The sequence below is a fragment of the Gavialis gangeticus genome, unplaced genomic scaffold, assembly GCF_001723915.1.
Source record: "Gavialis gangeticus isolate Ggan-Ray unplaced genomic scaffold, GavGan_comp1, whole genome shotgun sequence".
NCBI lineage: Eukaryota > Metazoa > Chordata > Crocodylia > Gavialidae > Gavialis > Gavialis gangeticus.
Window position 1 is genome coordinate 51,083,239 of NW_017729030.1, and position 26,745 is coordinate 51,109,983.

The 26,745-nt window shown below is 37.3% G+C and overlaps 1 protein-coding gene across 11 annotated transcripts in view; it reads right to left on the minus strand.

The window, feature by feature from the left end:
* Positions 1-26,745, minus strand: part of LRBA (LPS responsive beige-like anchor protein) — a 760,533-nt gene that overhangs the window by 37,007 nt on the left and 696,781 nt on the right. For 8 of the 11 annotated variants that reach the window (XM_019522192.1, XM_019522187.1, XM_019522186.1 and 5 more), the window contains 4 exons: positions 13,898-13,987; positions 10,789-10,981; positions 8,205-8,267; positions 4,020-4,175 (listed from right to left, as the gene is read on the minus strand). In XM_019522192.1, coding sequence (XP_019377737.1) covers positions 4,020-4,175; positions 8,205-8,267; positions 10,789-10,981; positions 13,898-13,987 — 502 coding nt within the window. The remainder of the gene's footprint in view (positions 1-4,019; positions 4,176-8,204; positions 8,268-10,788; positions 10,982-13,897; positions 13,988-26,745) is intronic. The other 3 variants (XM_019522185.1, XM_019522191.1, XM_019522190.1) reach the window with 1 other exon arrangement.

The following is a 26,745-nucleotide window of genomic DNA, read 5'->3' on the forward strand; positions in this document are numbered from 1 at the left end:
ATACAAAAGAAAACAAACTAGAAATCAAGTAGAGCAAGTAAAGAGCAACAAAAATAAAAAGAGCTAGGCAGACTGTTTTATAATGCAAAACTAAAGGCCCTAGATAATGTCTAAGATGGAGAAAACCACCAAAAATTTCAGGAGGCGGCAACATATCTTGGAAAGAGAGGAATTATTTAGTGTGGTACACAAGGGAGTACTATGGTGCTTTTACAATAAAATTTAAGCTGGATATCAGAAAAAGACTGCTAGGGAGAGGTACTGAGCTGGACTAATCACAATATCATAGTACTTAGGGTCAGAAGGGACCTTAGCAGATCGTCAGGTCTGACCCTCTGCCCCGGGCAGGAACGAGTGCCGAAGTCATATCACCCCAGCCAAATATCTGTCTAGCCTCCTCTTGAAGACCCCCAAGGTAGGACAGAGAAAGTCTGAAGACAGACACATGGTGGAAGGAAGATCTATCACACTGCAGACTTAAATCTAGAATGGACAAAATGGTAGAAAGTATACTTATTACAGGGAACAATCTTGTATCTGGAGGGAAACAAACTTAGTGATCTGATAACTGCATCACTAAATTTTATGATTTTGTCATGGAGGCAGAGTTATATAACAGATATATGAAAGGAGAGTTGAAGTTCATAATTAAAAAAAATGTTCCATGAGTCTGAAAAGTAACTGATTGTGATAGCAGGACATAAAACTAAAAACTGTAGGCTAAAGACCACCTTCTAAGCCACTCAGGTGAGCTCAGACACCTATGTGTGTTCCTATTCTACTCAGTCTGGGTCCATGAAAAAACAGTAATCTAAAATGGGAGACTTCCTCCTCATTGATTTTTATAACTTAGTTACAAAACAACACTACAAAAGTAGATGTATTCACATTTTTCAGGGATCCAAGTAGAGTAGAACAAGTCTATACAAAGGCACCTAAGAAGTAGGATAGGATCTAACCCAGGAATTCACACTGGTAAGTCTAGTCTGTATTATATTTTATTATTCTATTTAAAACTTTTTCTTTTGGTCTCCAAATCTGTTTGTCACCTCAGTGTAGTTATTATTGGGCTAATGCTTTACACTTAGGTCACAGGGTCAAGTAACTGTCCCAGTCAATTGCTGGCTGGTCAGCAATATGGGTCAGCAAAAGCTGTTGTCCTGCAGAGCTAGGGAGGTAGCAGCAAAATACTTTCATGTTACATAAACCTCAGGCAATATGTATATAAAATCAGAAAACAATTTTCCATGAAGCTTCCATTTCTTTATCAATACTTTTTAAAAGTTTAATAGGAATTAAACTACACAATCCAGTTTTCTCACATATTTCTGCAGCTATTCAACTACTCAAGGTGATACATATTTTTAAACCATAAAAGTTTATTCTTAAAACAGCTATAAATTTCAGAGATTTTTTGCAGTTATCTTTTAGGCTTACAGTCTAGAAAAACGTTCTTCAAAACTTATTTGTTTGACAGTTGCTCATGGTTTTTGCACTACCCTGTTAGTTTTGCATTGTTACTGTCCTGGGGGCTAAGGCTCACTCAATTTATCCTAAGCTTCAGAATAGAAATACTCAGTTTCTCTTTATCTTAGTAAAATGACTTTCCAATAATCTCATAGGGGTTCAACTTTTTTTTGTTTATTTCCTTTAATACCACTCCTCCTCTCTCTACACAGTAACATCAAATATTACCACAGGCACTAGGATATCCCTTTTTTGACAGAACAAATTTTCTAGTTAATGTTTTATTTGACAGCTGTGCTACAAATAAAAAAAAATTCAGACTCAAATCTCAGCACTACTGAATCTAAAGGGCTGTCTGAAATTAATTCCCACTGCTAGAGGAAGGGTTTTATTGTGCTTCTGCAGTACTAGCAGTGCTCAGAATACATGATTTATGTTAAAAGTATTTCCTGTTACAACCCCCACCAAAATCTAATAAAAAAAGGTTCTCTTTTTCTTTTTTTGCGTAAGTGCTAAAATATAATTGAAATCAACACTTACAATAGCTTGCCATTACACATTACTGATCACATAGTCTTTTTCACTTGCTATTCCACCAGATTCTGGAGAAGTATTTCAGTGCAATATTCTTGTTTTAATTTAAAAGAAAATAAACTGCAACTTCAGCCAGATTTTGATTGTATATCAGATACTAACAAACTGAAGAGCCAGAAATAAACATTGTTTCTTACAACTTTCCTAGCAAGTATAACAATTTTACGTTTAAGCATATCAGAATTAGTTATGCTAGAAATTTTTTCACTAATCTCTGACTATGACATAAATATAATTACAATGACTTAATATTTAATATTTACAGGTAAGATTTGTCATGTTTACCAAAATAATGTTCTTTCACTGAAAATGTCCACTTTTCAGCATAGAAACACTAAAGAACAAATCAATCAATAATTATTTTATGCATTCAAGAAAATATGTAGAACATTTTCTGAAGATTTCTATATATAACACATCACTAAAGGTTCAAAAATATGGGGGGGGCTATTAAATCAAAGGTTCTGCATAAAGAAATGCAGTCAAAATATAGCATGTGGAACTTTTCATTTGCAACAGAGGCATATTAAATTCCAGAAATGACAGACATACCACCACCTCCAAATTTTCCTATGAAGTTTAATATTAATGGATTTTTATAAAATATTTTGGTTTGGCAAATGCAAAACACATTATTAACAAATCTATTTAGGCACAGACAACAAACATCAGATATTTTTTAGAGATTAATAATCTGCTAGAACAGGGGTGCACAAACTCTGGTCCGCAGACCAATTAATATAGCCACCCCCTGCTGCCAAAATTTTCAATCCGTGGAGCTCAGCTATGACCCCTCCACCCTGTACAATTGGACTGGGTATGGGCCACACACCCCTGCAGATGGATTGGGCCCAAGTCACACCCCCTTGCCCCCTCCTCTCCCCCCATGCATCCAAGCTGGGACCAAGCCATGCCTCCTTTCCCCCTGTGGGGTTGAGTTGGGGATGGGTCAAGCCCTGTGCCCTTCCCCCTCCTTCTTCTACACAGCCAGATTATGTGTGCTGCATCCAACCAGGTGTTGAAATGGGACCATCAGCTGGATCCAGCCCATGGATGGACTGGGCACTGCCCATCAGGATTGCCAAGCAAAATGGTTGAGCACCACTGTACTAGAAGGCTGATAGCCCACAAACATTAACCATAGTTAATCCCAATGAAATGCGCTGTAATGCAGTTATAAGAAAATCATACCTATTTTTCCTCATGCTCCATGACAGCAACACTCAATTCTTTTCAACTTTGCCTGACATATATTTGAATTTTGTTCTTTGGAAATATGTAACTGCTGCAATGACTTAACGGATATTAATCAGGTTGACTAATTACAAGATGTGAATAAATTCATTCTTTCTAAAGGCTGTATTTCCATCCTTGTAATATACTTTTTGGGCTCCTCAAGCGTTATGGCTTTACAAGGTTTTCCTTTCTCAAATTTTATATGTTCCGGTACTCTTCCATATGCCTTCGCCCATATTTCTTAAACTATTTTTCTTCAATATATATGAACAACGTAAGTTCATTCAGGTAAGTATTCTAAAAACAATTAAGTATCTTAGTATGCAAAACTTCATGAAGATTCAACAGATTATTTTTCTTGTGAATCTACAGTTAAGCTTAGTGTGCCTCTTGGGAGGCAGATACAAAAGAACAAATATATTTGGCATTAGGTGATATACTTAAACAAGAGCCCTTGGCATACACAAAGGTAGTAACCAGCAACTTCTGCTCGTGATGTTACATACACAGTGGGAGAACCAAGAATTGCCTTAGTTCTCTGCTCTCACCTCCCCTCTCCCAGCCTCTCCCCGGTGTCATAATTTAAGGGAAGAAAAAAAATGTAGTAGTAAACGGAAAACAATTTGGCCACTAAAGGATAAAGAATACCGTTCCTATCCACTTTACTCCTCAATTCCAAACTATTCAAGCTAGACTATAACAGTGTTAAAGATTATATTTACCTGTATCAGTAGAATAAACTCGGAAACTCTTGTCCCAGAAGCCACACACAAGGATGTAACGATTATCGGAAGTGATGACAAAACATTGAGAATGAACCTGAATGCTTTGGTCTAAAAGGTCAGTGATTTGTCTCCTGTGCATACCTGTATTGGTGGCTGAAAAGAAAAAGATACAAAAGCAGACAGAGTAAGAACTTTAGAATTGATATTCACTGAATTCTATTACCTTTTCAAACTGATATGCTCATACCTAAACCGTAAACTCATCTTACTGCTGCTAACCTTTACGCTCCCTCAACTCCATCCCACCACTTCATTACCCTCCCTCTTTACATCTCGTCTAAAATCTAATTGTAAGCCCTTTGTGGCAGGAGCTATATCTTTCTAGCTGTACAGTAAAGTGCCCATTACACTTTTGGGAATAATAATAGTTTCATGTAGTATAATCTCCCAGATGCAACTCATCTTCTCCTTAAGTAATATTAAACTGAAAAATAAAAAGGCAAATAACTGTAGAAATGAAGGGGACAGAAATAAAATGCCTAATCATTTCTTTCCTACCAGAGAAAAGATGTGGTACAATTGAAATATAGTCTTATGTGGTAGCTAACAACATTACTCTTCCAAAATGTTATCACAGATGGTTGTGCTATTATGATGAAAACATAAAAATATTTGACACAATTATTAGTATTAATATTAGCATTTTTAGCACTTTACAATTTCCTTTTCCTAACTCCGCTTCCAAATTCTGGGACACCCCAAATTCCTCTCCGTGGCTTTTGTCCCCTCTGCATTAAGATAGGTAGCCTACTTCTTTATGGTGCCAGTGCATAGTTTGGGGCTTGTTACGGAGCCCAATAGTGAGTCATCTGGCTCTCAGGTCAGTGGCTGAGACCTGGCTTCGGTATGGCACACTGCACCCCAGACTGATAACTACAGAAACATCCTGCTCATCCCCATGCTGGAGCATATTTAGTGTAGACAGATTCTTTAGAAAAAAATACACCAGATTCCAATGGATTCTACTGAGCTTGTGTGATCTCTGCTTTCAAAGGATGATAACTTGGCCAAATCTGAACCCAATTGTGACAGGGATGGCAAAAGACACATCCTTGGCATAAAGGCTATTATCCTGCCAAATTTCAAAGCCATCCTCTAAAAGGGTTGTTAGCACTAGAGAGAGACAGAGAGAGAGTGAATGAGTGTGGTTTGGGAGAGGGGGGGTTGTTTTTTAATTTCAGCAGAATTTGTCCTTGGAAAAATAATGTACTCTTCACTGGCTTCATTCTTGGAAACAACTGAACCATTTTGCCCAAAGAATCTTTTAAAAAGAAACAAAAAACACAATATGCCTGAGAGGCAGAAAGCATGGAAAAACATAGCTCAAACATTTAGAAAGATCTGAAACTTCAGCCCAAATGATGAAGTTAGAACCAACTGCTACTAAGCCATCTATGAGAAGGTCTGAGGGTTTTTATTTGAGCCTATATTGAGAGGGCGCTTTCTGGCAGTATTGTATTCCTCACATGTGGGGATTTGTGGAAGATTCATTTGAGAACAGCGAAAACAGGAAGAAAAAAGTTTGATTTTCTAGTTTTGGCACTAGTCAGACTCAGGAGAGTTGAGTCCCCAGCTCTAGTACAGACCCATGCAGGAGACAGACTTTCATAGGGCTTTGGATCAAGTGCGTAATCTCCATGTCTTGTCTCCCTTGTCTGTAAAATGATGATAACACTTCCTAACCTTTGGTGTCTTACCTATTTATATGGTAAACAATTCAGTAGAAGGATTATCACTGTGTGTTTTCACAGGAAAAACAACAGGACTGCATTTCAGTTGAGGCCTCAAAGTAATAATAGTCCTCTATAAATGCATGCTCTGCATTACTATTATGAAACAACAACACACAAAAACCAAGAAACAATCAACACAAAGATTTGCTGTGGACCAGTCATTCAGAAAGTGTTGTATGCCAAGATCTAAAATTCATTCCAAAACAAACATTACTTTTTTATAACATCCTCCTTGTGCAACTGCAGAAGGAGAGTAACATGAAGCCCTTCTTAAGACTAAGATTACAACAAGATTCCTGCTACAACCATAAAAGTATAATTTTGTGGTTCTCTTAGGTGCCATTTCTAGATAAATGTGTCTAGTCACAATTAGAAACCTTTAATATTATCCATACAATTACTAGCATATGCCCAGTGAAGGTACTTAACAGTACTAGGAAAAAGCCTTTAAACATTTTATTTTTAAATATGTCCAAAGGAATTTGGGTGCTCCTAAGAAACTTATTAAATGGACAGATATAGAGGGGAAAATAACTTTAAACCAAGTTTCAGAGATTTTTGCATTTATTTTAAGTGGGTCTGTATTACAAAAAATTCAAGGTAAATGTTCTCTTTGGAAATGCTAACCTGAATAGCATGTATGGTTTTGATAAATAGTAAAAATTTAAAGGCTCATCTAAACTGAATCTCTTTTTCCAATGCTCCTTATAATAGGTAAGGGGAAAATGTAGCCAGACAAGCAAAATTATACTAGCTTTTGTAAATCTTCGTGAATTCCTTCAGTGTTTAACTGTGTTTTTTAAACATCTTTTGATGTCTGATTTTTATTTTTCCATTTACACTGAAATTTATCAAAATGCAGGCATTATATGTAAATATGAATGTATGACAATATCAAGTTTCATACAACACTATTAGTTTCTACCTCAGTGTTTTAAATGTTAAGCATTCTACTACACAAGTAGGCTTGAGATAAGAGAAATGTAGGAAAAAATACCATAAAATATTTGGAAAATTGAATTTTAAAATTATCCACCAATTTCTGTTTAGATTCTTCTGAGGCTTGATAGCATTTAGCTTATGCATCATACGTATTCTAGTCATCATATAATTTATTCAATATAATTCAGTGGCTGTTTTGAAACCACTGCAGTCTTATTGACAGGTATTATGCAGTACCTATTAAGTTATGATGTGCATATTATTTTGGATAATTAATTCCCATTGATCTAATAGACAAGTAATTTTACTCTACTATGGTAAGTTGGCTACTTTGCAAGAATACCATACCACCACATTTCAAGACTCAGGCAAAACTCTAGATTAAGAATAAATGATTATTCTTGGTTTCCTAATGCAAAGGTAATTATCTAGCTCCCATTTTCATGCAACAGAGTACTAGCCTGAGAATAAGAGGGTTTGTTTTTTTTTAAATGAGCTACATTTTAAGTATGAAAAATTTTTAAAAAACAATTGATATTTTTCTGTCACAAAGAAAATGAGGAAGTTATTCCTGTTATTTCTGTTTTTAAAACACTGCTTGTAAGGCAACATAATGAACCAAGTTGCAGGCAGCTGAATTATAGCCACATAGTAAACTCCCTCCCAAAAATAAGGGTTTATAAATGTAAAAAAACCCTGACCCACATGTTAAAATGCAAAACACCAATTCAACAATTCATAAAATAATCTATTATATGCACTTAAACAAAAGCATGACTCTGCTCCCCTTTTAATAAAAGAAAAAACATTTAACTGCTGATGGCGCTCCAAAAGATGCAGTGCCCTAGAAAAAATGAATACTAATATCTTAACACTAAAACTGGCTGGGCTATATAATTCAACTTTGGAACTGCTTTGCAATTGCACATTAATCCCCTCAGCCTGAACAGCAGGTCTATGAAGAAAGGATTGATCTCCTTTAATGATGAAGCTCTGGCACCATGGTTTTATTTTTCACAACACGGTGCTGTTAAGAACCCCACTGTTATTATGAAAATTTCCGCGGCAAAGGAGCTCCATCACATTACCGGTGCACCAATTCATCATAACGTGCCTCGCTCCTGCTCATCAACAAGTCTGAGTGATGAAAAGATCCAATATTATCCTGACAGTACTTCATGCACATTCTCAATCACACATTATTACAGCATCCATATTAATTTTCACTGACACACGTCCTAGGCCTGTTCAAATTAGGCAAACCAACAAGGGGGAGTTGATGAAATACCAGCATAGCCACAGCTCATTGCATTCCAATTTGCATGCAAATGGTTTATCAGGAAAATTCCATTCCCAGCAACCAGCAAGTGAAAAACAACCGTAATCTACACTTCAGGGCCACCATACAGAGCTTAATGAATCGCAAAGAGAGAAGGAAGTGACAGACCTATGAGAGGATCGATTTCCACTGGCAGCTGGTATGGCTGGTCCTGTACAGCACCTTGATGAGCTGGAATTCAGGAAAGAATATTTTAAAACTCTGCATTATTTTAACATGTTAAGCCACATAAATTTTCATAAATCAATCCCTACACACAACTGTTCAGTCATCCAAGTTTCTTCTGCCTTTACTGAATAAAAAAATTCCAGGTGCTTTCATGGCTGCTTATTAAACATTTATTTTAGATTAGTGCTATTCTGAATCTGTGCCATCAGCAGCAGCTCCGATCCTGAGCCATAAGCTAGAGCAGATGCTTTACTGGCAACCTCTCCTGTCGCAACAAAACAAAATTAAGTGGTAAAGAGCACTGGAAACAAAATGTGACAACCATCTGCTGACTGTAGCAAATAGTATTTTTCCCCCTTTACTTTTTAAAAGCCTGCTTTGAACAGCAAAACACAAAGGACTTTTAAAAAATGTCAGTTTATGATGGAGACAGGGATCTTCTGGTCTCGTTGTATTTAATGTTTCATCCATCTCCAAAAAGCACTCATTCACAAGTCTGACTAAAGCTAAACAAATAATTCTACACACCTACATCTGGTATATCACTAAAATGTTTTCTTCCTGGTTTTCTTTCAGTTTCAGTCAAACTTTGCTTTACTTGCACCCTTACAATAAAATAAAGGCAAAACACCTTTTGAAGTGCAAGCAAGTATAAGAGATCAATCTTAACATTTCCTCAAAAACCTGGAAAAGTACATTTTACTATAAATAATTAACATCACCAGCTTGATTATGCACTTTAAATGGAAATAAATAAATACTGGTACAATTAAATACCAATAGAGTACAGGTTCCTGCCCTGTCTAGATGGGTTTACTTGGGAATGGGTGCCTGGTTGGTAAAGGTACCAGACTAGCAGAGAGGCAGGTATGGGATTTTTTAACAGTAACAGTGACACCCCAGTGATTAACCAACTGAACTTTTCTGTCAGGATGCCTCATAAGGCTAGTGTTTCTCATGATCATAGACATAGATGCCAAGTATTTATTGCACTACCCTGCCTACTTCAGGAAGCTACATCCATCTTTCCCAAAAGTAACCCACAGTAGCCTAGAGTAGTGATCAGTGTAGTTGTTCTGAAAGGGGTTTTGATGCACACCATTACCTCCATTTCTCTGCAAAGAGAACGCTCCTGAAATGCTCTTAGGTGACAGTGGTTCGGAGGATTAGCTTAGTGCATGGCCATTTCAGGGGTCAGAACAGAACCAGGATATGGAGGTTGCCATGTCAAGCATTTGTTGCTTTGGCACAAATCATCATCCAGCAGAAGTATGGGAAAAAAGAGTCAACGCCTATCATTTTGGAACACCTAAAGGGTATTTTTCCAATATGACTGCTAAAACATATAACCTCATAGAGGTTTTCTGACTCTCAGACAACTGAAAAGAAGGTTGTGCTCACATAATAATTTGGAAGGCTGCTGTCCTCCTATTTCCATCCAAATGCAGGTAGTATTATCCACAGTTCTGTTAGCCAGATAAAGAGCTTCTTTCACAGGTAAAATGGTGTTTGACTGAGGTTACCATTTACATGTTGTTGATCAGTAATTTAACAATAGTTAGAACAGGATGCTGGGGTTCATTTTTTCCCCCAGAATGTAACTGGAGGAATATGGGTCCATACACCTTTGCATGAATCCATGTTTCACATATTAGGAGATAATCCCTTAATGTATGGACCAGGCTATTTATTTGTTTTGTTTTTTAAATGAATGGCCTTTGACCATGTAACAATTCATTGTGGTGCTTTAGAAATTAATTGCTAGTGGTTCTGGATTGAGGCTACTATAATTAGGTTAGAAGGATGAATCCAATAAGGACTGGAGAATCCTGGGGTTCAAAACAGAACTGCCTATATATTACAGACTAACAAATTTAAAAGGAAAAAAAAGATTAACATGGGTGCTTATAGAAATATTGTGCCTTTTTTGCTTAAATCAGAAAATATCTTCAAGTATCTAATTCAATGGTTCTACATGTTTTTAGATTCAAGGTAGCCCTTGATCAATTTGAAATGCACCTCAATAGATTTAAGTCACTCCTCAGAAAATTAATCATGTTAGCCCATCTAAAAGTATTAACACTGCATGGCACCCAACAGCACCCTTGAAAGGATCTCAAAATACCCCAGAGAATCACTGATCTAATTGAATGCCTTTGGTTTTTGGATGTCTGGGCATATACAAGGCAACAGCATATGTCACCATAGTTTTCAGTTTAGCCTATTGGATGCATGTGACTGTTTATTATATTAAGGTGGTGGCCTACTGCTCATTTTCTTCATGTTACTTGATGTTTCTGGTTAAAATGAGTAAACAAAAAAACCATTTCCACTGAATAGTTTGTTCAACATTTGGATTTTAGTGCTTCCTAACAGTGTGTACTTGCAACACGTACAATATGTCACAATAAGTACAGCTGGATTAATGCTCTCTATTTTAATTTAAAACATTTCTGCTAACAATTTTGAAACAGACCATATTTAAAAAAATATCACTTTCTGGTACTGTTGGAACTTTACTTACCAGGAAGATTGTGCCACTTGTTTACAGCAAACAGCCTGTTAGCAGTGACTGTGATCACAGCAGGAGTTGCCAGGCCAGGCTGGGTGTTGGCTGCTACGTGAGTGACAGGGGAGTTGGACGGGAACTTTAGGACCATTATGACATCCTGTTGAGCTTGGTCTGTGAACATCAATGGACTCTGCAGGAGGAGATACTGTTGAGTGCACACAACAAGAACCCAAATACATGGAAAAAGAAGAAATGGGGAGGGGAGGGAAAGAAGACAGGACAGGACAAGAGAAGGAAGACTGGATTAAAACATACAAGAACCAATAGCAACTGCAAGTGAAAGCAAACACAGTAATAACAGAGAGGCCAAGGGAAACAATCAAATTGAGTGGGCATTCTTCATGTCTGCCATTAGGATGAAAATACTGAACAACAACAAATCTGAAGTCAACATTTACTGCAGATGGCTGCAAGTTAAACTACAACATTTCCAATGGCCTGACTCTGACAATAGAATTTTGTTTCATATCTACAGTTGCAGCACACCACAGAAAGCAATGCCAAAGGTCACAGTAGCCAAACAAGTGAGCAAAAGAAAGTCCTGTTGGCAGGAATGACAAGCTGCATTTAGCTGGCGGACTAAGATTCTTTACAAGCCAAATGGAAGGGGGGCGGTGAGACAGAAAAAAATTAAACTAAAATAAATTATATATACACACATACAGTAGATGTTTACTCTATGTGTATTTATGTTGCACAGAAGTAACACTTCTGAATACAAGAGAGAGGCTTAATTGTAAGTGTGTTGCAAAGTAAACATAATTAAATGTAGTAAAGAAACATGCTTATAAAATACACAGAACCAAAGTTAACACCCTATTACATTGCAAATACCTTTCCCTCCTAGAAGAACCCCCTAACTCCTAGGAATACAGTATTTTTATGCAGGAGGAGAGCGAGTTACTCACAAATTGGGATGCTTAGAACTAACCCCCCTAAAGATTGCTGCAAAAAGTCAAAACAAAATATTGTTTATCTTAAATTTAGGAAATCTACATAATGTGAATGTCAAATAAGTACTTCTGTAGCCAAGAAATTAGCAGATACTTAATGCACTTATTTTCACTGCCTGGCTTTCCCTTCCAAAGAAAGTGAAAGTCTCATATCTAATAATACAGAGTTATCATCATATTGTCCACTATCAGCCATATTTTTCCTAGTATGTCTATTCCCTAAAAACTAAACTGGTATTCTTTATAGAATTTAAATATATTGATGAAGTGTTCCTGGCTGTTTTCCACCTGCAATACTTCAGCACATACGTGTGTACATAAATGCATACATTTAATATATATGTATACAGAACTAATAAAAAAATTAAATACATTTGCATTTTTATTATCACTCCTTTTTAAAAAGTTATTAAGAGTACTTAGAAAAACATATTGCACTATCCTATTTACAGTCTTTGCATAAAGGTGTAAATAAAAGCAACTAATAAGCTACCCAGACACCCTTCTGAGCAAGTGGCTAAAAGCCAATCAATATTATGAGTTAATCCTCCCTGGATGCTCATTCAATTAAAGGTGTCAGTAATGCCTCATCTGATGTGGCCTCAATTAAATCCAGCTATCTGATGGTGTGAAAACACAGGGGGATACAGCAACAGCAGCAAAACCAGACAAATAGGCAGCCTTCGTGTGACTGCTAATTACTACACCTGGTGTATATTATGGCTTGTGCACTTAAATACAGAACACAGTGGCTTTATTTTTGCTCTATTCATGTGCACACACAGAAAAAAAACCTTTGAAATTTTAGTAAATAATATAATGATAAAACGTGCTTTTGAGAACATACTTTCGCTCACATTTTCCCCATTTTCTTCTTACGTTGCATTTTAAATTCTTAACACAACTGTTCTGCAAAATTATGTCAATAGCTAAAAACTGGTAAAGTAAGCCATAAAATCCATTTCAGTCTCTGCATGTAGGCTCTTCTGAAAAGCTACAGGAGTTGAAGGAAAAATTAACTTCACTGAATGGACCTTTCCATTCGATGTTCAGTAGTTACTGAGGTTATCTCCATGCACTACCATGATAAAACCCAATGATAGTGGCTGTTCATATGATTGAGAGTTAGTAGCAAGGAAGTCACTAGACCCAGCCGAGAAATTAGTTGGCTGTGAAGACTTCAGTTCCTTAGGTATCTATGGGACAGTGTTTTTAGTTATATTATACAAACTTTAGATTTTGTATAATTCATCTAAAACATTCTTCCGTCACATTTTTAACCTAACAACAATAGTTTCACAGACAGGTTTTACATTAACTACATGGTAGACAGAATTCCTCTACTAAGACTTAATTTTTAAAACACAATCCATCTTTGACCAGCAGAGGCATGTAACATTTAAAAAGACTTGTCAGCTAGCACAGTGTTTGTTTCAGGGATCCATAGCTACATAAATTATGCTATTTTAGATCTTGCAACTGTGTATAACAGTAACAGAAAGTAATGGGTAATAAAATAATGGTTATAAAATAAAACCATATTAAATACAAGTAGAGCTAAAATAGAAAACATGTTAATACTTAGTGCCTGGATTTTATCACCCTAGTATTACTGAAAAATACACTGAATCAAATTTTTCACTATGCAAGTGTCAGCTCATGAATGCCCAGCAATCCTGATTTCAGGGGGGAAGACTAGGCCTGAGGGAAGGTGGGAAAGGGAGGTTGCCTCCTAAATCTACAGATTTCAAGGGATCTGCCAAAGAACTAATAACACCATCTTTTTTGCTGACTGGCTCTCACCTGCACAAGTACAGTTTAACAAATTAAGTTGGTTAAGTGTTCTTGGGTTACACTTAAGAAAATATTCTGTTCTAGGAACCCTCACTAGCACTGTAACAACAAATACATTGACAATAGCAATTAATTAATCACTGCATGTGTCAGCAACCCTGCAAACACATCGCTCATAGGTTGTTTTTATAATTTAATGTATCAAATTTTACATTCTATAGATACACAAAATCAAAAATCAAGATCTACATATTTAAAGCAGCAATGCAGAAGCTATCAATGAATGGGTCGCAAAGTGTTAACATGGTACTTACCACCTGCATGGCAGAACTTCTTGGAGGATGTGGCTCTATGAGCAGTTGGGAAGGGGTCTGTCCAAAACTTCGTATTTGAGCTTCAACAGCCTGGAAAAGGCACAGGCAGGTTTGTATGTTAAGAGGTGCTAATTACAGGCAATAGAACCATAACTGTCACCTGAATATGTCATTCCACACTTCTGGCTTGTTTCATGTTGAAAATCAACCCCGTGTGTTCACTGTAGGGCTAAGTGCTTGGCACTGGTACTGAGAGTGAGGTAATCGTTTTAGTACCATGGATGCTATTTCCATGAGAAACTCTGCAAAACCTCATCCTGTTCAGTGATATTAAACAGAAACTGGCTATTACAATAAGAAAACCTCTTTATTGGCTCCATTTTTGCTTTCTAACACTGGCTTATCCCGCTTGCATCATATCCTAGAAACAAAAGCTAATTTTTTACAGGTACAGAGAAAACCTCTGACATTAAGTTCCAGGGTCAAGTTTCACAGTGATAACTAAGAAGAAAAAAAAAGATAATGTTGCATTTTATTTCCTTTTTTGAATAAATTATACATGTGATAGCGAGCCAACTAATAAAAATATAAATGAGATAAGATCAGAAGACATCATGTAATCTATACTTTAAAAGAACAAAGTTCCACTGCATGCACCTACTTTTAAATTGTCTGATTTTAGAACAGGTAAGATCCTACTTAGCCCTCTCAAACACCTATTTCTCTTACCAGTCAACTTCATACTTAGCAATTTTTAAAAGTTAATATTTTCCGAAGTAACTGTTAATGTTCTGACACTTTATAGCCTCACTAAATCTGTCTACCTAGCTATCAGTATTTGTACTTTTGCTCAAGTTTTCAAAAGAGACTAATGATTTTGGGTGCCCCACCAGAGATGCCCAAGACGCCACCTAAAGCACCTTTCCCTGAAAACCAGGCCTTCTTAAAAGTATCTTAGGTTCAGCACCCATAAAAACACGAGTTACTTTCCTATACTTTGTACATCTTTACATTTGCTTATCCTTTCCAAGTTCTCTATTTTGTAGTGACTCCATATTAAATGCTCTTGTTCACTTCAACAGGAAAGGTTCCTAATGCCAGCATTGCTTACCTGACACTGCATTTTAAACACAGCTGAAATTCAAAGCAGGACTTTTTTTTTGTTGTTTTGATGGCAGCTCTGATGGTAAACTAGAAAGGACAGTGATAAACAAGCCTCAAGGGCAGATTATTTTCTGCATATGAAGCTATTTATGGAAAAACTGTAGTGCCCGTAAGAATAATGAACTTCGACTGATCAAATTTAAAGGAGTCTCAAATATGATGTGAAACTAGCAACTTGTTTTTGAACCAAAACTTCAGGCACTCCAGAACTGAGTAGCAGCTTGGGCTTTATAATGCATAAAGCAAAAGAAAAAATGCTTCTGAGTGGTTAGTTTCCTGATACATTTTTCTACAACAGACCTACAACCAGTCCTTCATTTTCCTGCCCCTCACTTTCCTGTATGATAGGCAACACAAAATGCCCAGAGAAGGACTAGAGTTTTGTCACTCATGATATCTGGTTCATCCTTTAACCCCTACCCTCATTACAGGATGGCAACATTATAAACCACTTGCTCCTGTACAATGCAAGGACTTTACAGAAAAATAAAGCACTGGAAACAGATACCAACAAAAAATACTAAAAGAAATACCTAATATTAGCCTAGCACACTTCAAATGTAACCACAAGATATGAGACGACGATGAAGCTGTACAGAAGTAGAGCTTAAGCTCCTGATTTCAATGAGGGTGGAGATTCGTTACCATCAATTCTCTACCAGTCAAGTCTTCATAGCACTTAAAATTCCCACCTTCACCTGGCAACATAAAAACCATGTCTTGCACAATAAAACACTGAACTAGACAAGAAGAGTGGCATCCAAAAAAATCATTTAAATTTATCTACTTAACCTTCTAGTCAACAGACAGAACCAGACACACTTCCCACTACTCTACAGATTTCCACTCTAAAGGTTTTCTGTAGAAATTGGTAGAGATACTAACAGTGATCTTGCCAGTGCATGTTATCTCGAGTGATCCTCAAGTACCACACGGACCATATACACACCTCTGATGCTGTGAGACACAGTCTGTCAAACTGTGTACTGGGAGTTTACGACAAGCTATCTCTGGATTCATGCCTGAAACCTGGAACACATTAGATCTGATACTTAGATTAAGAGTTCACAAAGAGGTGGTTCCCTTAGCCCCAGAGGAGCCACATTTCCTCTTCCAAGGAGATATAAGGGCCCAAATTTCCAAGAAGCACAACAGCCAAACTAACTGGGGTCCATGTTCATCAGTTTACAGCACTAACTACATTCATAATCGAGTCATGTCCCACCAAACAGTCAAAGATAAAAAGATCGGTTCTAACATTATAACTGTAGAAAGAGCATAGCAACAGACAATGACACCTAAGTTGTTCTCTCTTCTACAGGAAGGGAACTGTAGGGGCAAGGGAAGGGGGAGCAGTTCTTTTTTTTATTTGGGGAGTTTGTTTTGTTGTATACTATCTTATTTTGTATTTGATTCTGTTATTTTATAAGTTATTTTGTCTTTCATTGTAAACCATGCCAAGGCTTTCTGGGGAAAGGCAGCGTATAAATTTAATAAAGAAATTAATATATAATACAGCAGATTTTTACCTTCTTTGATAATAAGTAAAAAAACTGGAAGCAAACTAGGGCATTGGTGGGTAAACAGAAGTGAGCAGCAGACAAATGTCAACAAAAAAACCTGCCCATCCATAATTTTAAGGGAAGGAAAGAGAATTTTTCTTAGACATTGCAGAAGCCAATTCTCGACCACTTTGAGGGCAAGTCTCCTTCCTCATCCCCAACTGCCCTCAAAGTAATCCAGAAGTAAGTACAACATGCTGTGAAGAACGTATCACCTTATTGTACAGATGACACTGAAAAACAGGAAGCGTATAAAAGCAGGACTGCAATCAGTTCCCACTGTTCCCATTTGTGTAGCAAAGGACACTCAATATACTACAGGACACTTTAGCCACCAGAGGCAACTCAGACATTCACTCTTCATGATAAGGAAGGTCAATGAGGACCATGAGTTCTCTCCTGTCAGAGACAATTAATAGGCCTTTGCGCAAAGCAGAAAGTACTCAATTTGGATTCAGATTGACAGTGATCTGATTCAGTGATTTGACTCATTGTCCTGATTCAATTTGGAGATTTGGCCAAAGACTATACAGGCAGCAGTCCTCCATCACGCTGGACATAGCTGCCTCCAGCTGGTAAGTCTGTTGTGGTGAGAGGAGGTAGGGAGGGAAGGGGCATGCAGGGGGCAGATCAATGTCCCCACAGTGAGGGAGGGATCAGGGATGGGACAAGCTGGCCAGCCGGGGCAGGAAGGCATGGGACTCAGGGAGCAGAGCTCCTGCCGCTGTGTGCCACTGCACACCGCCAGTCTGGAACTTGCTCTTCTGTTTGGGAGGGCACAGGAGCAGGCGTGTGCCCCAGACAGACAGCGGAAGGCACCGGGAGCAGGGGCTATGCCCTCCCATCACTTGCCTAGCCTCCCTGCACCTCCCGGATAAGCCACAGCTTCACTCTGGCGGGGCAAGCAGCAGTAGGGCATAGGGGTGGGTGTGTACACGTACACCTGGACTGGGGCAGGGCCAGTGGCAGGAGGTACGGGGAATTTTAGGGTGGCTGCAGCCCCCCCATAGCTCCTACTTCACTGTGCTCTGCAGGGCACGCAGAGTCAGGGCTGCACTCCAGGATGCAGCTGGGGCTAGACACCCAGACTGCAGCCCAGCCCAGTCCACCCCATGCAGATCTGGGGGCACACACCTGCTCCCATGACCTCCTGGACCAGTGGCGAGAGCTGCCAGAAGACCTGCTCCCAGACCAGCAGCGCGCGGCAGTGCACAGTGGCAAAAGCTGCCTTCCCAAAGTCCCACACTCCCCAGCCCCACCTGGGCAGCTAGCCCCGCCTGGGCAGCTTGTCCCAGCCCCAATCCCTCCCTCACTGTGGGGGCATTGATCTGTCTCTCCCCTCCGCCCACCACAACAGACTTAGTAGCTGAAGGCAGCTGCATCCTGTGTTGTGGAAGACTGCTGCCTGTATATTCTATGGCTGAATCTCTGAATTGGCACCAAATCTCTCCAAATCAATTCAGAGGCTTCTGATTCGATTTGGACCTTTTAATGGGTCTCCTGATTTGATTCAGATTTGGAGATTTGGCCGCCAAATTGGGCCAAACCTCCTCCAAATTGAAATCAGCTATCAAAGCTTTCCACAACCCTAATAACTAATCCCCCTTTGAAAAAGAAAATGTACCATTCAATTTAGACTATGCAATCATTTGACCAACAGCCAAGAAGTCATTACCTGACTTTATAGCAAATTATAGCTCACCAGCTAACCCTCATTTTCTCAGGCAAACTTGGGAATGGCATTTCTCATGCTGATGAATGGCCTCCTTTTGTCCACTGACAGGGGGAAGATATGTATGGGATTCAATAATGTAGATGATTATGGATATAAACCACTGTAAAGAGAATTTGATGAAGTGATGGTGCAGATCTTAAAAGATCTTCACAATTGGAATCTTAAAACACTGAATCTTTTTCACCATCTGATGAAAAAGCTTTTATTGAATCAAGTTGATTTAACTCATTTAATTACATAGTATAAAGGGAAACTGGTGTAACCAACAAGAAAATGAAAAGACATGCCCTTTTTTGACACATGCCCTTCAGTATTATGTACTTCTATCTCTAAACGCCTACTGCATACCAAAAAGTAAAAGATAGCACTGACCAACATTCTCTTTCAATGCTTCTCAAATATCTTGGAAAATAGCCTTCTTCCTGTTAATCCCCTGTAAGAATACAATTTTGGTATGGCTAGAATTGTTCCAGATGCCGCAACATGTAGTAATAAAATGAAACAACCTAACTAATCCTTAAGAATCCACACTATCTGCTTCTCAAATCATATTTATGCTGCCCATACGAGCTGTCAAATGTTAATTAGAAAATCTATTAATGAACTTATAAAAATGAACATTAGGAACAAAATTTCACCACTGAACATTTTTCATTTGTTTACAATAGTAACCTGTTACTGTACCCTCCAAATCTTTCCTGTTCTTCCTCCTTGTTCTCATTTTTCCTTTTTTGGCAAAATAAAAAGGGGAAGAAAGAAACAAATGAAGACCTGGCTTAGTTTCAATGTAGTTTTTGGCTACTGCTTAAACACAGATATTTTCAGTCTCTGAACATACCCTCTAATCTAACTGTGAAAAAAGTTAATTGAATAGTATGCAGTGCCCACCAAGTAAGGTTGTAAATTTTTTTTCAGAGACGGGTGATAGGGAGGTTGAACATATGGATACAGTTAAGGTAAAAACAGATGTTTGTTACTTTTCTTTGCAATAACACTCAGAAACTAAGTCAAAATTGCTTTTTTCATGCTTATGTCTGAAAGAACTATAAAATTAAATATAAGAGATGGAGGTAGGAGAGGGGAGTGAAGGAAGATGTGGAAAAATTAAATGGACTCAATTTTTAATTCAAATCAGGAAACGTTAAGGCCCTTTGAATGAAAAAAATCAAGATATAACATTCTTAGCTTCAGATATAAAGTCTTTTAAAGAAACAAGAGCTGATTTTGTGACCTACAGCAAGCATGTTCCAATACACAGTACCACATTTCCTAAAGAGTCTGACAGCAAAGTCCAATGTGAGAATGCACACATTCTGAAAGCACAATTACAATAGTTACACTTCTCTTAGCTTTATTATATGCTAATGCACTGACAGGGAAAATTGGAGGTCCCTCTCTGAAAATATGCCTTTACATATGTAAACATATGAATTTTTCAGTTACCGTATATCGGTAGGATTTAAATGTCAACTATTTGAAAGACCAGGTGAAACAACACTATAAAGCGTAAAATACATTCAATCAGCATATGTGCTAAGTCCAGGAAAGGCTTAGGGTTCATCCTCCCTCTTTTCACCCAGTATTTATGTCCAGAATTGAGCAGTCCTTGCAAAAATAATTACTTTGGCTCTTTGCCACTCCTACCTCACTCTTCAATATTCAAAAAGGTTTACACACATGTTCCTCAGTGATTTCTATTGGCTTAAGCAATATGCAATTATGATTGCTTGCTTTCCTTCTCCTTCCACCCAGATGTTGCTTTACAGCACACAAGAACACTGAATGTTTGACAGGTTTCCATTCAGACAGGGCAGCTGAATGGCTTAGTGGCTGACTGACTAGACTCTCTTTCCTCTGGGACCATGATTATAATCAGCTTTTGATAACAGTGATAGAAAATCATTCTGATCAGGTAGTTACTTAAAATTCTATTTTAAGTTTCTTAGTTAAATTCCTCATAAACTACAACTCGGATAATACTAGCCACAGAGAACAAGCCTGGTTCATAACAATTAGATGAAATTGCTAAAAGCAGGCTGAAGACTAAAGAAAATAGAATTACAAAGCATTTTTCTCCCTTTAATAGATATCTGTTCCCAATAGACCAAGATTGTAAAGATTTGGCAAAGCATCACCTGGGAAAAAAAGCAATAGGCTTCCTTACTGCTTTATACCTGCCAGGCTGCACTCCTTCAAAAATTCCAGTTCACACATATGCAACGAAGGTCTGGATGGCCCTCATGCATACGCCATGATCCAGGAGGATTGACAGTTGCCACCAAAATGCTTGCCACTGGGGATACTGCACTTCACTTGACCCAAGGAAAAATACAGTGCTTGAGTTTTAATATCATGAATTCACATGTTTGCATCCAATGTTTTAAGACTAAAATGAACGGTTTAATTTTTTCATGTCAAAATAAAATGCTTCAGTTATTTTAACTTAAACAACTCAGTCCCTTATTTTAAGTTACAATTTTACCTTTAGCATTCTATTTCAATCATTTTTGCTGTTTCTAAACAAAATAAAGCATTTGCATTGTTCATCATTAAAAATCTAACAAGCAGGAAAAAGGAGAAATGAAAAAAAGAAAGAATAACTAAGATACACTGTATTTTGTATAGATGCGTGATGTGCTTCTCAAGAGTGCGTCATGTTCCTTCCCGTAGACAGTCAACTTGGAGTATAACACACTGTTACTGCTTCCAACTACAGTTCCAGTACAGTTATTACTATAATTCAAGCAACAGAGGTCTGTGCTCTGGTGCTGAAAGAACGGATTCTAACCCTGCTGACAACTTGTAGAGGAAGTCATTACCAATGTATGGTATAAAACAGGAATACATTTATCTAAAATACTGCAAATGCATAAAGCTAGTAGGCGAAATCCTTGTGTGTGGGATAAAATGCTTGGCAAAACTAACCCACCCATACTGTGAACAAAAAGATCAAACAGCAAAAGTGAGGACTCAATGACTGAAAATGGACTGTAATAAATGTAGCATAAATCCTTTACTTTCTCAAAGAAAGCTGCACCGTATAACCAGATTTTAAGACACTTCCATCATCTCTGAATTAGCTCAAACTACTTAGAAGTGTTTCTATACTGGCCCTTTAGGAAGCAACTTGTCTAGTTGCTCATTATTTTTAAAACCTAAAAGTTGAGGAGAATGTGTTTTTGGCACATGGGATGCTTTCCTTGTTATCTTGGAGTCAGCATATATGTAAGACCTAATATTGTTGGTAAAAGAGCTGTACACGTGTGTGTGTTTTACATGAAAACCAGGAAAACACTCAGCTGTTTGTTAAAAACACTCTAACTACCCTTTAAATATACTCAGAAGTTTGCTGTGAGAAAGGAGTGTTATACAAGAATATTAAGTATTTGAGACCAGATAAATAATTGGTATGACTAACGTATCTAATTACATGGCAGTCATTGAGGTAAAACAGGAAATAAACAGCATTTGTGAAAATAGATTTCCCTATCAGGGATATATAAGGTTGCTTCAGTCTAAGTCTATACATTCCAAGCATATTAAGAAGAGACCTAGCACAGTCTCACTGCAATCTCCAGTTCATGCAGCTGTCCGTCTACTATATTGTAATCCCAGCTGCCAATCTGAAAGAAACCAGTTAGTCAGAGCAGACACAACCAACAGAAACAAATGTCACTCAATAATGTTCAGAGGCACTGGGTTCATGGATAATTTCAAACAGTATCTCTGTCTGGAACGTTGATGTGCTCATTCAAAACACCTAAATCTCTGGCTACTGGAAATAAGCAGATAAAAAGTTGAACTAGAAAACTAGGTCCGGTGGTACTTCAAAGAGACTGACAAAAATGGCCAAAGAATTCAAATAAAAGTTGAGAAACACGTTTTTAAAAATGCATAGATGGGGCAAACATGACATTTAGTGCATACAAAAAATACAATTAATTGTGAGAGTGGGACAGAGTATGTCATAAGTTTAACAATCACCAAATTTGGCTTATTTTAACGCAAAGAACAATTCAGAGTCATTTTTATCAGCTAAAGATTTCAAATGAACAATTACACTAATGAAAGCAATAGTATTTTTTATTAAATGTGGAAAATAGCATAGACAGTGCAGTAGGGACATATGGGAAGCTTCAAGAACTGTCCAGAGTCTTGTCACTCATTTTCATCAAAATGATTCTTAACTGGTTCAATGATATAAGAACAAAACAATATGATCTCTTCTAAGAAAAGAATACCAGAGCCAGTAAAAAGAATTTTTGACAAAATGTTTCTGTTGGAAGATGTTCATTTGTAGAGAATGAAATGTTCCATTAAAAAAAAAAAAAAAGTGAGTTCATGGTGGGGAAAAATTAAAATTAAACATCGTGATACGTCAAAATATTTTAAATTAAAACAAAGATCAATCAGAAAATTATTTAATTTCCCACAAAATGGAAATTCTATTTCTCAAAAGCTCTGGTTATTATACAATATAAACACAAACACACAGTAATTTTGAGTACATCTGAGACATTTCAGAACCTGTGAAAACTACAGACACGCAACTAAGAAGAGTCATGCATTTTTGTAAATAGAGAAAATCAGTTATATCATTTTGCACTGGCTAACATCTCAATTTGAAAAGTCCAGATACCATAACTCTGTTTTTTTTCCTAAACAATCTTGGACAGTTTTCTAAAGCAATGACTATTTTATTTTTTTAATCATATTGATAAAATGCAACATTTTGTGTTTCACACTAGCATGCTTTCTGGAGGCTGTTGTGGAATAAGCAGCTTCAGTATGACCCCAGCTCCCTCACTCAAGAAGCAGGTTCTTCCCTGTTATATCAAAATATTATTGCTCTTGTAAATAAAATACTGTCTATTCATACACAACTGACACTTTTTTACACAAAGAACAATCTAAAAGGATATAATCTCCATTGGATTATTTTCATAATTACTTAAAAAAAATTATTCAAATATTATTGAGTCTCACACTAAAATAAATGAAAACCATCCCAGCATGTTGGCATTATGAAAAAGAAAAATTGCTCGTCTGATGTTGTCTATAAATCTATCTTACTACTTGATTTTGGGGACTTACAAAGCAGGGGAGGGAAAAGGGGGAATACATTCATATTCCTCACTCCTGGCAGTTGAAAGAAAGATTAGAGCGTGCCCATCACTCTTGGAAGGGTGGGAATACCATAGTACTTCTACCCCGAGCTTTACTCTCATGCCATTTTGGTTACTTCTTTCTGTAATGCTGGCCAAAAACGTCATAAATATCTAAACCTGACCAGCCAGGCAGGAATGAAAATATAAGGAGCCCAGTGGGGTCTGAAGCCCCCTCCCACACTGATAGCTCCACAAAACAAGTCAAGCAAGAAGAACTGACTGGGCTGAAGATTTCTATTCCCTGAATTTCAATCAGAAGCTGAAAAAACAAGCACTCACAGCTGACCTGCTAATTTATGTGAACTTACTACGGCCATAGAGGTTTTCTGCTTCCAAGTGTAGAATAGCCATGTTCAAAAATTTTTTAAAACCTTTATATACTAGACACTGTATTCATGTATTCTTTTTTCTAAAAAAAATAATTTAAAAAAAAGGTTCCCATCTTTTCTGCTGGAGATGAACTACAACAGAATAACAGAATCAGACAAATACACCATAAAATGAAGTGAATGTCCAGACCCCAAATATGTTGGTATTTTTACTGTTTTCTCAAATAATGTGAAAACCTACTCAATTTTATGACTGATTGGCAAGGGCTGTAGTTATGAAGACTAAGGAAAGTAAAACACATTCATCATGTCAAAACACGCTCCTTGCAGAATTGCAAGAAATATCACATCTCCTAGCTGCAATCCTGTGCATGCTCACCAACGTTCATCCTACATACTTGCTCAGAAGCACCACATACTGGTCAGATTAAATAAGGATACCATAACTGATGGACAAATGTCCAGATCTTCAGGGTCTATTTTATGTTCTTATATTTCTGTAGCGTTCCTGATACTAGGATAAAAAGTGCTTATATTATAGTTAAATGAAGGAATTTTGTAATTAAATATAAGCACAAAGGAAAAGTTGGTCAACTGCCACAAATACAAGCCAATCTGGAAGAATCCCAACTCCCCGCATATCTTGAGCCCCAACTGGTGTAACAGCCATGGCTAATGATCCTATACAGAAGGCAGGGTAGGATATGCACCTTTATAGACTAACTAAGACATGTATATCAGATGAAGTGAACTTGGATTTACAAAAGCTTGTGCTCTATATACATACATCTTAGTCTATAAGGTACAGATCTACCATGCCTTCTGACTGTCTTCAAATTAACCTGGCTAACTTCCTCTCTCCAATTATCTCATACTCCATGGCCCGGCTAGCAGGAGGAACTTGTCCAGCAAAACGTTCATCTCCCTCCTTTCCCCTCCATACATTATCTCTGTTACAGGATTGTTCTCCATGAGACTTTCATAAGAAAAAAATCAGAATCCAACACTGAGCACTGTTGACAAATTAACCTTCAACTGGCCATGAAAATAATGCATTTGGTTTTGATCTATTCTTTTTAAATCTGGCACTACTTTATGACATTTTTTTAATGCTGGTTTTCAATTAAAACTAAACTAATCCTTAACATTTATTTGGCTTTTCACACACAGTTCCTGTGCTGCACTATGTCAAACATACCATCTGCACAGCACACTTCTGGCCAGAGATTCTTCAGAGATTGTTTCTACAACACTTTGAATTGTGTCTGCCTGAATTCTTTACTTATTGTATTCAACACTTGAAAATTTACTGTTCTCTGACAGTTTTGTAATCACTCTATTCCAGTTTTTGCAACCCACTACTGCCACAACAAAGTGTGTGTCCCACCTGCTAAAAACAGACATGCTGATTATTTTCCCAACTATTTAGTAAATGTTAACTATGCTATAAATACAACTTGTGTTTACACTTTGTGAAAGATTCACTGCTGTCAGTGTTCCCCAGCTGAATTAGAGCCGAAATATACTATTAACTCCCACCATAAGTGTGGTAAAAAGGGAGGCCAAAAATGCTTTCCCTGGGATAAGATATCAGATCTGCTACTACTGTCATGAAACCCGGGTCATATAAACTAAACATCCTTGCTGCTTCTTTTGGAAAGCATGGAAAACTTTCAAACTGTAAATATTTAAAAATAAAAATTACACTTACAAGGGATCAGTTTAAGTGCATTCAATTTACTCAAAGATGCTAATCTGGGTCAAAAATTGCACTGCCCTTGCCCACAAAAAAGATATGTTATTTTTAAGACATCACAATTATCTTCCTTATATACCCTACGTATAAGGCACATTGAAAAAATATATACCAAAGACTGTGTTCAAACTAGTTCTCTCTGCTAATTACAATTAACTTTTCCTGAAATGTCTGGAAATACAGTGTCAATGGTACAAAGAAAGGTGTTGATGGAATGGACAAAGCCACACCTCTTAATGTTATCCAGATTACTTTTCATGTATAAAATGTTACGGTTGTATTCAAAGGATGAATAACAATCAAAGCCTTAGGTTAAACAGGATGATTTCTTATTGAAAAATATTTGGGTTATTGGTTCCTTTTTTTTTTTTACCCTTTTGGATTTTGATTCAGCTTTTTCATTCCACTATTTAAATTACTGATTAAAAAAATAAAGTTGAATTTTAATTTACTGTGAATGCAATATAAAATATTTTGAAAATGTTTTATACCACCCTTTTCTTTGCCTTTTGGTATGCATAAGTGTACCCACAGTAAACTGACTGATCTCTCAAAGATGTTTAAATTATTTTGCTTTGAAGTGCTGACCTCACCTCTTGTAAGTGCTTTTAGGCTAGTCCTAAATTTCTGCCTACACACACCGAAGTACCATCATAATCTAAGGAAAATAAACTTTTGTCACCAAAAAATTTGAGTGGAGCTTAGAAGCAAATTCACCTGTTCTTATATCACCTCAGAGATTTTACTCTTTCCCTGAAATGACCTGCAGTAGAATAGCACTGACTCAGTCTAGAAGCCATAACAACCTAATTGAAAGCGTTTATTAGAAACTCAAAAAAAAATGCAATTAACTCAAAAATAAAACAGCACACAGCCATCATCATAAAAATGCCAGCTTTTCCACCCAACAGGACCTCCTTGAAGCTCCAGAAGAGGGCTCAGAAACCACACTGGGTGCATCTACCTATGGAATTAAGGTGAATGAATAAACTGTGGCACATATCCTGTTGGAGTTTATTGCTCCTGGGTGTCACATCTTTACGTGCGCTTGGGAACACAGCATGTTGAGCTGGATTGGAGCAGCCCTGGCTAAGAAGAGGTCGGGGGGGGAAGGGGGGGCTAAGAAGAGGTCCG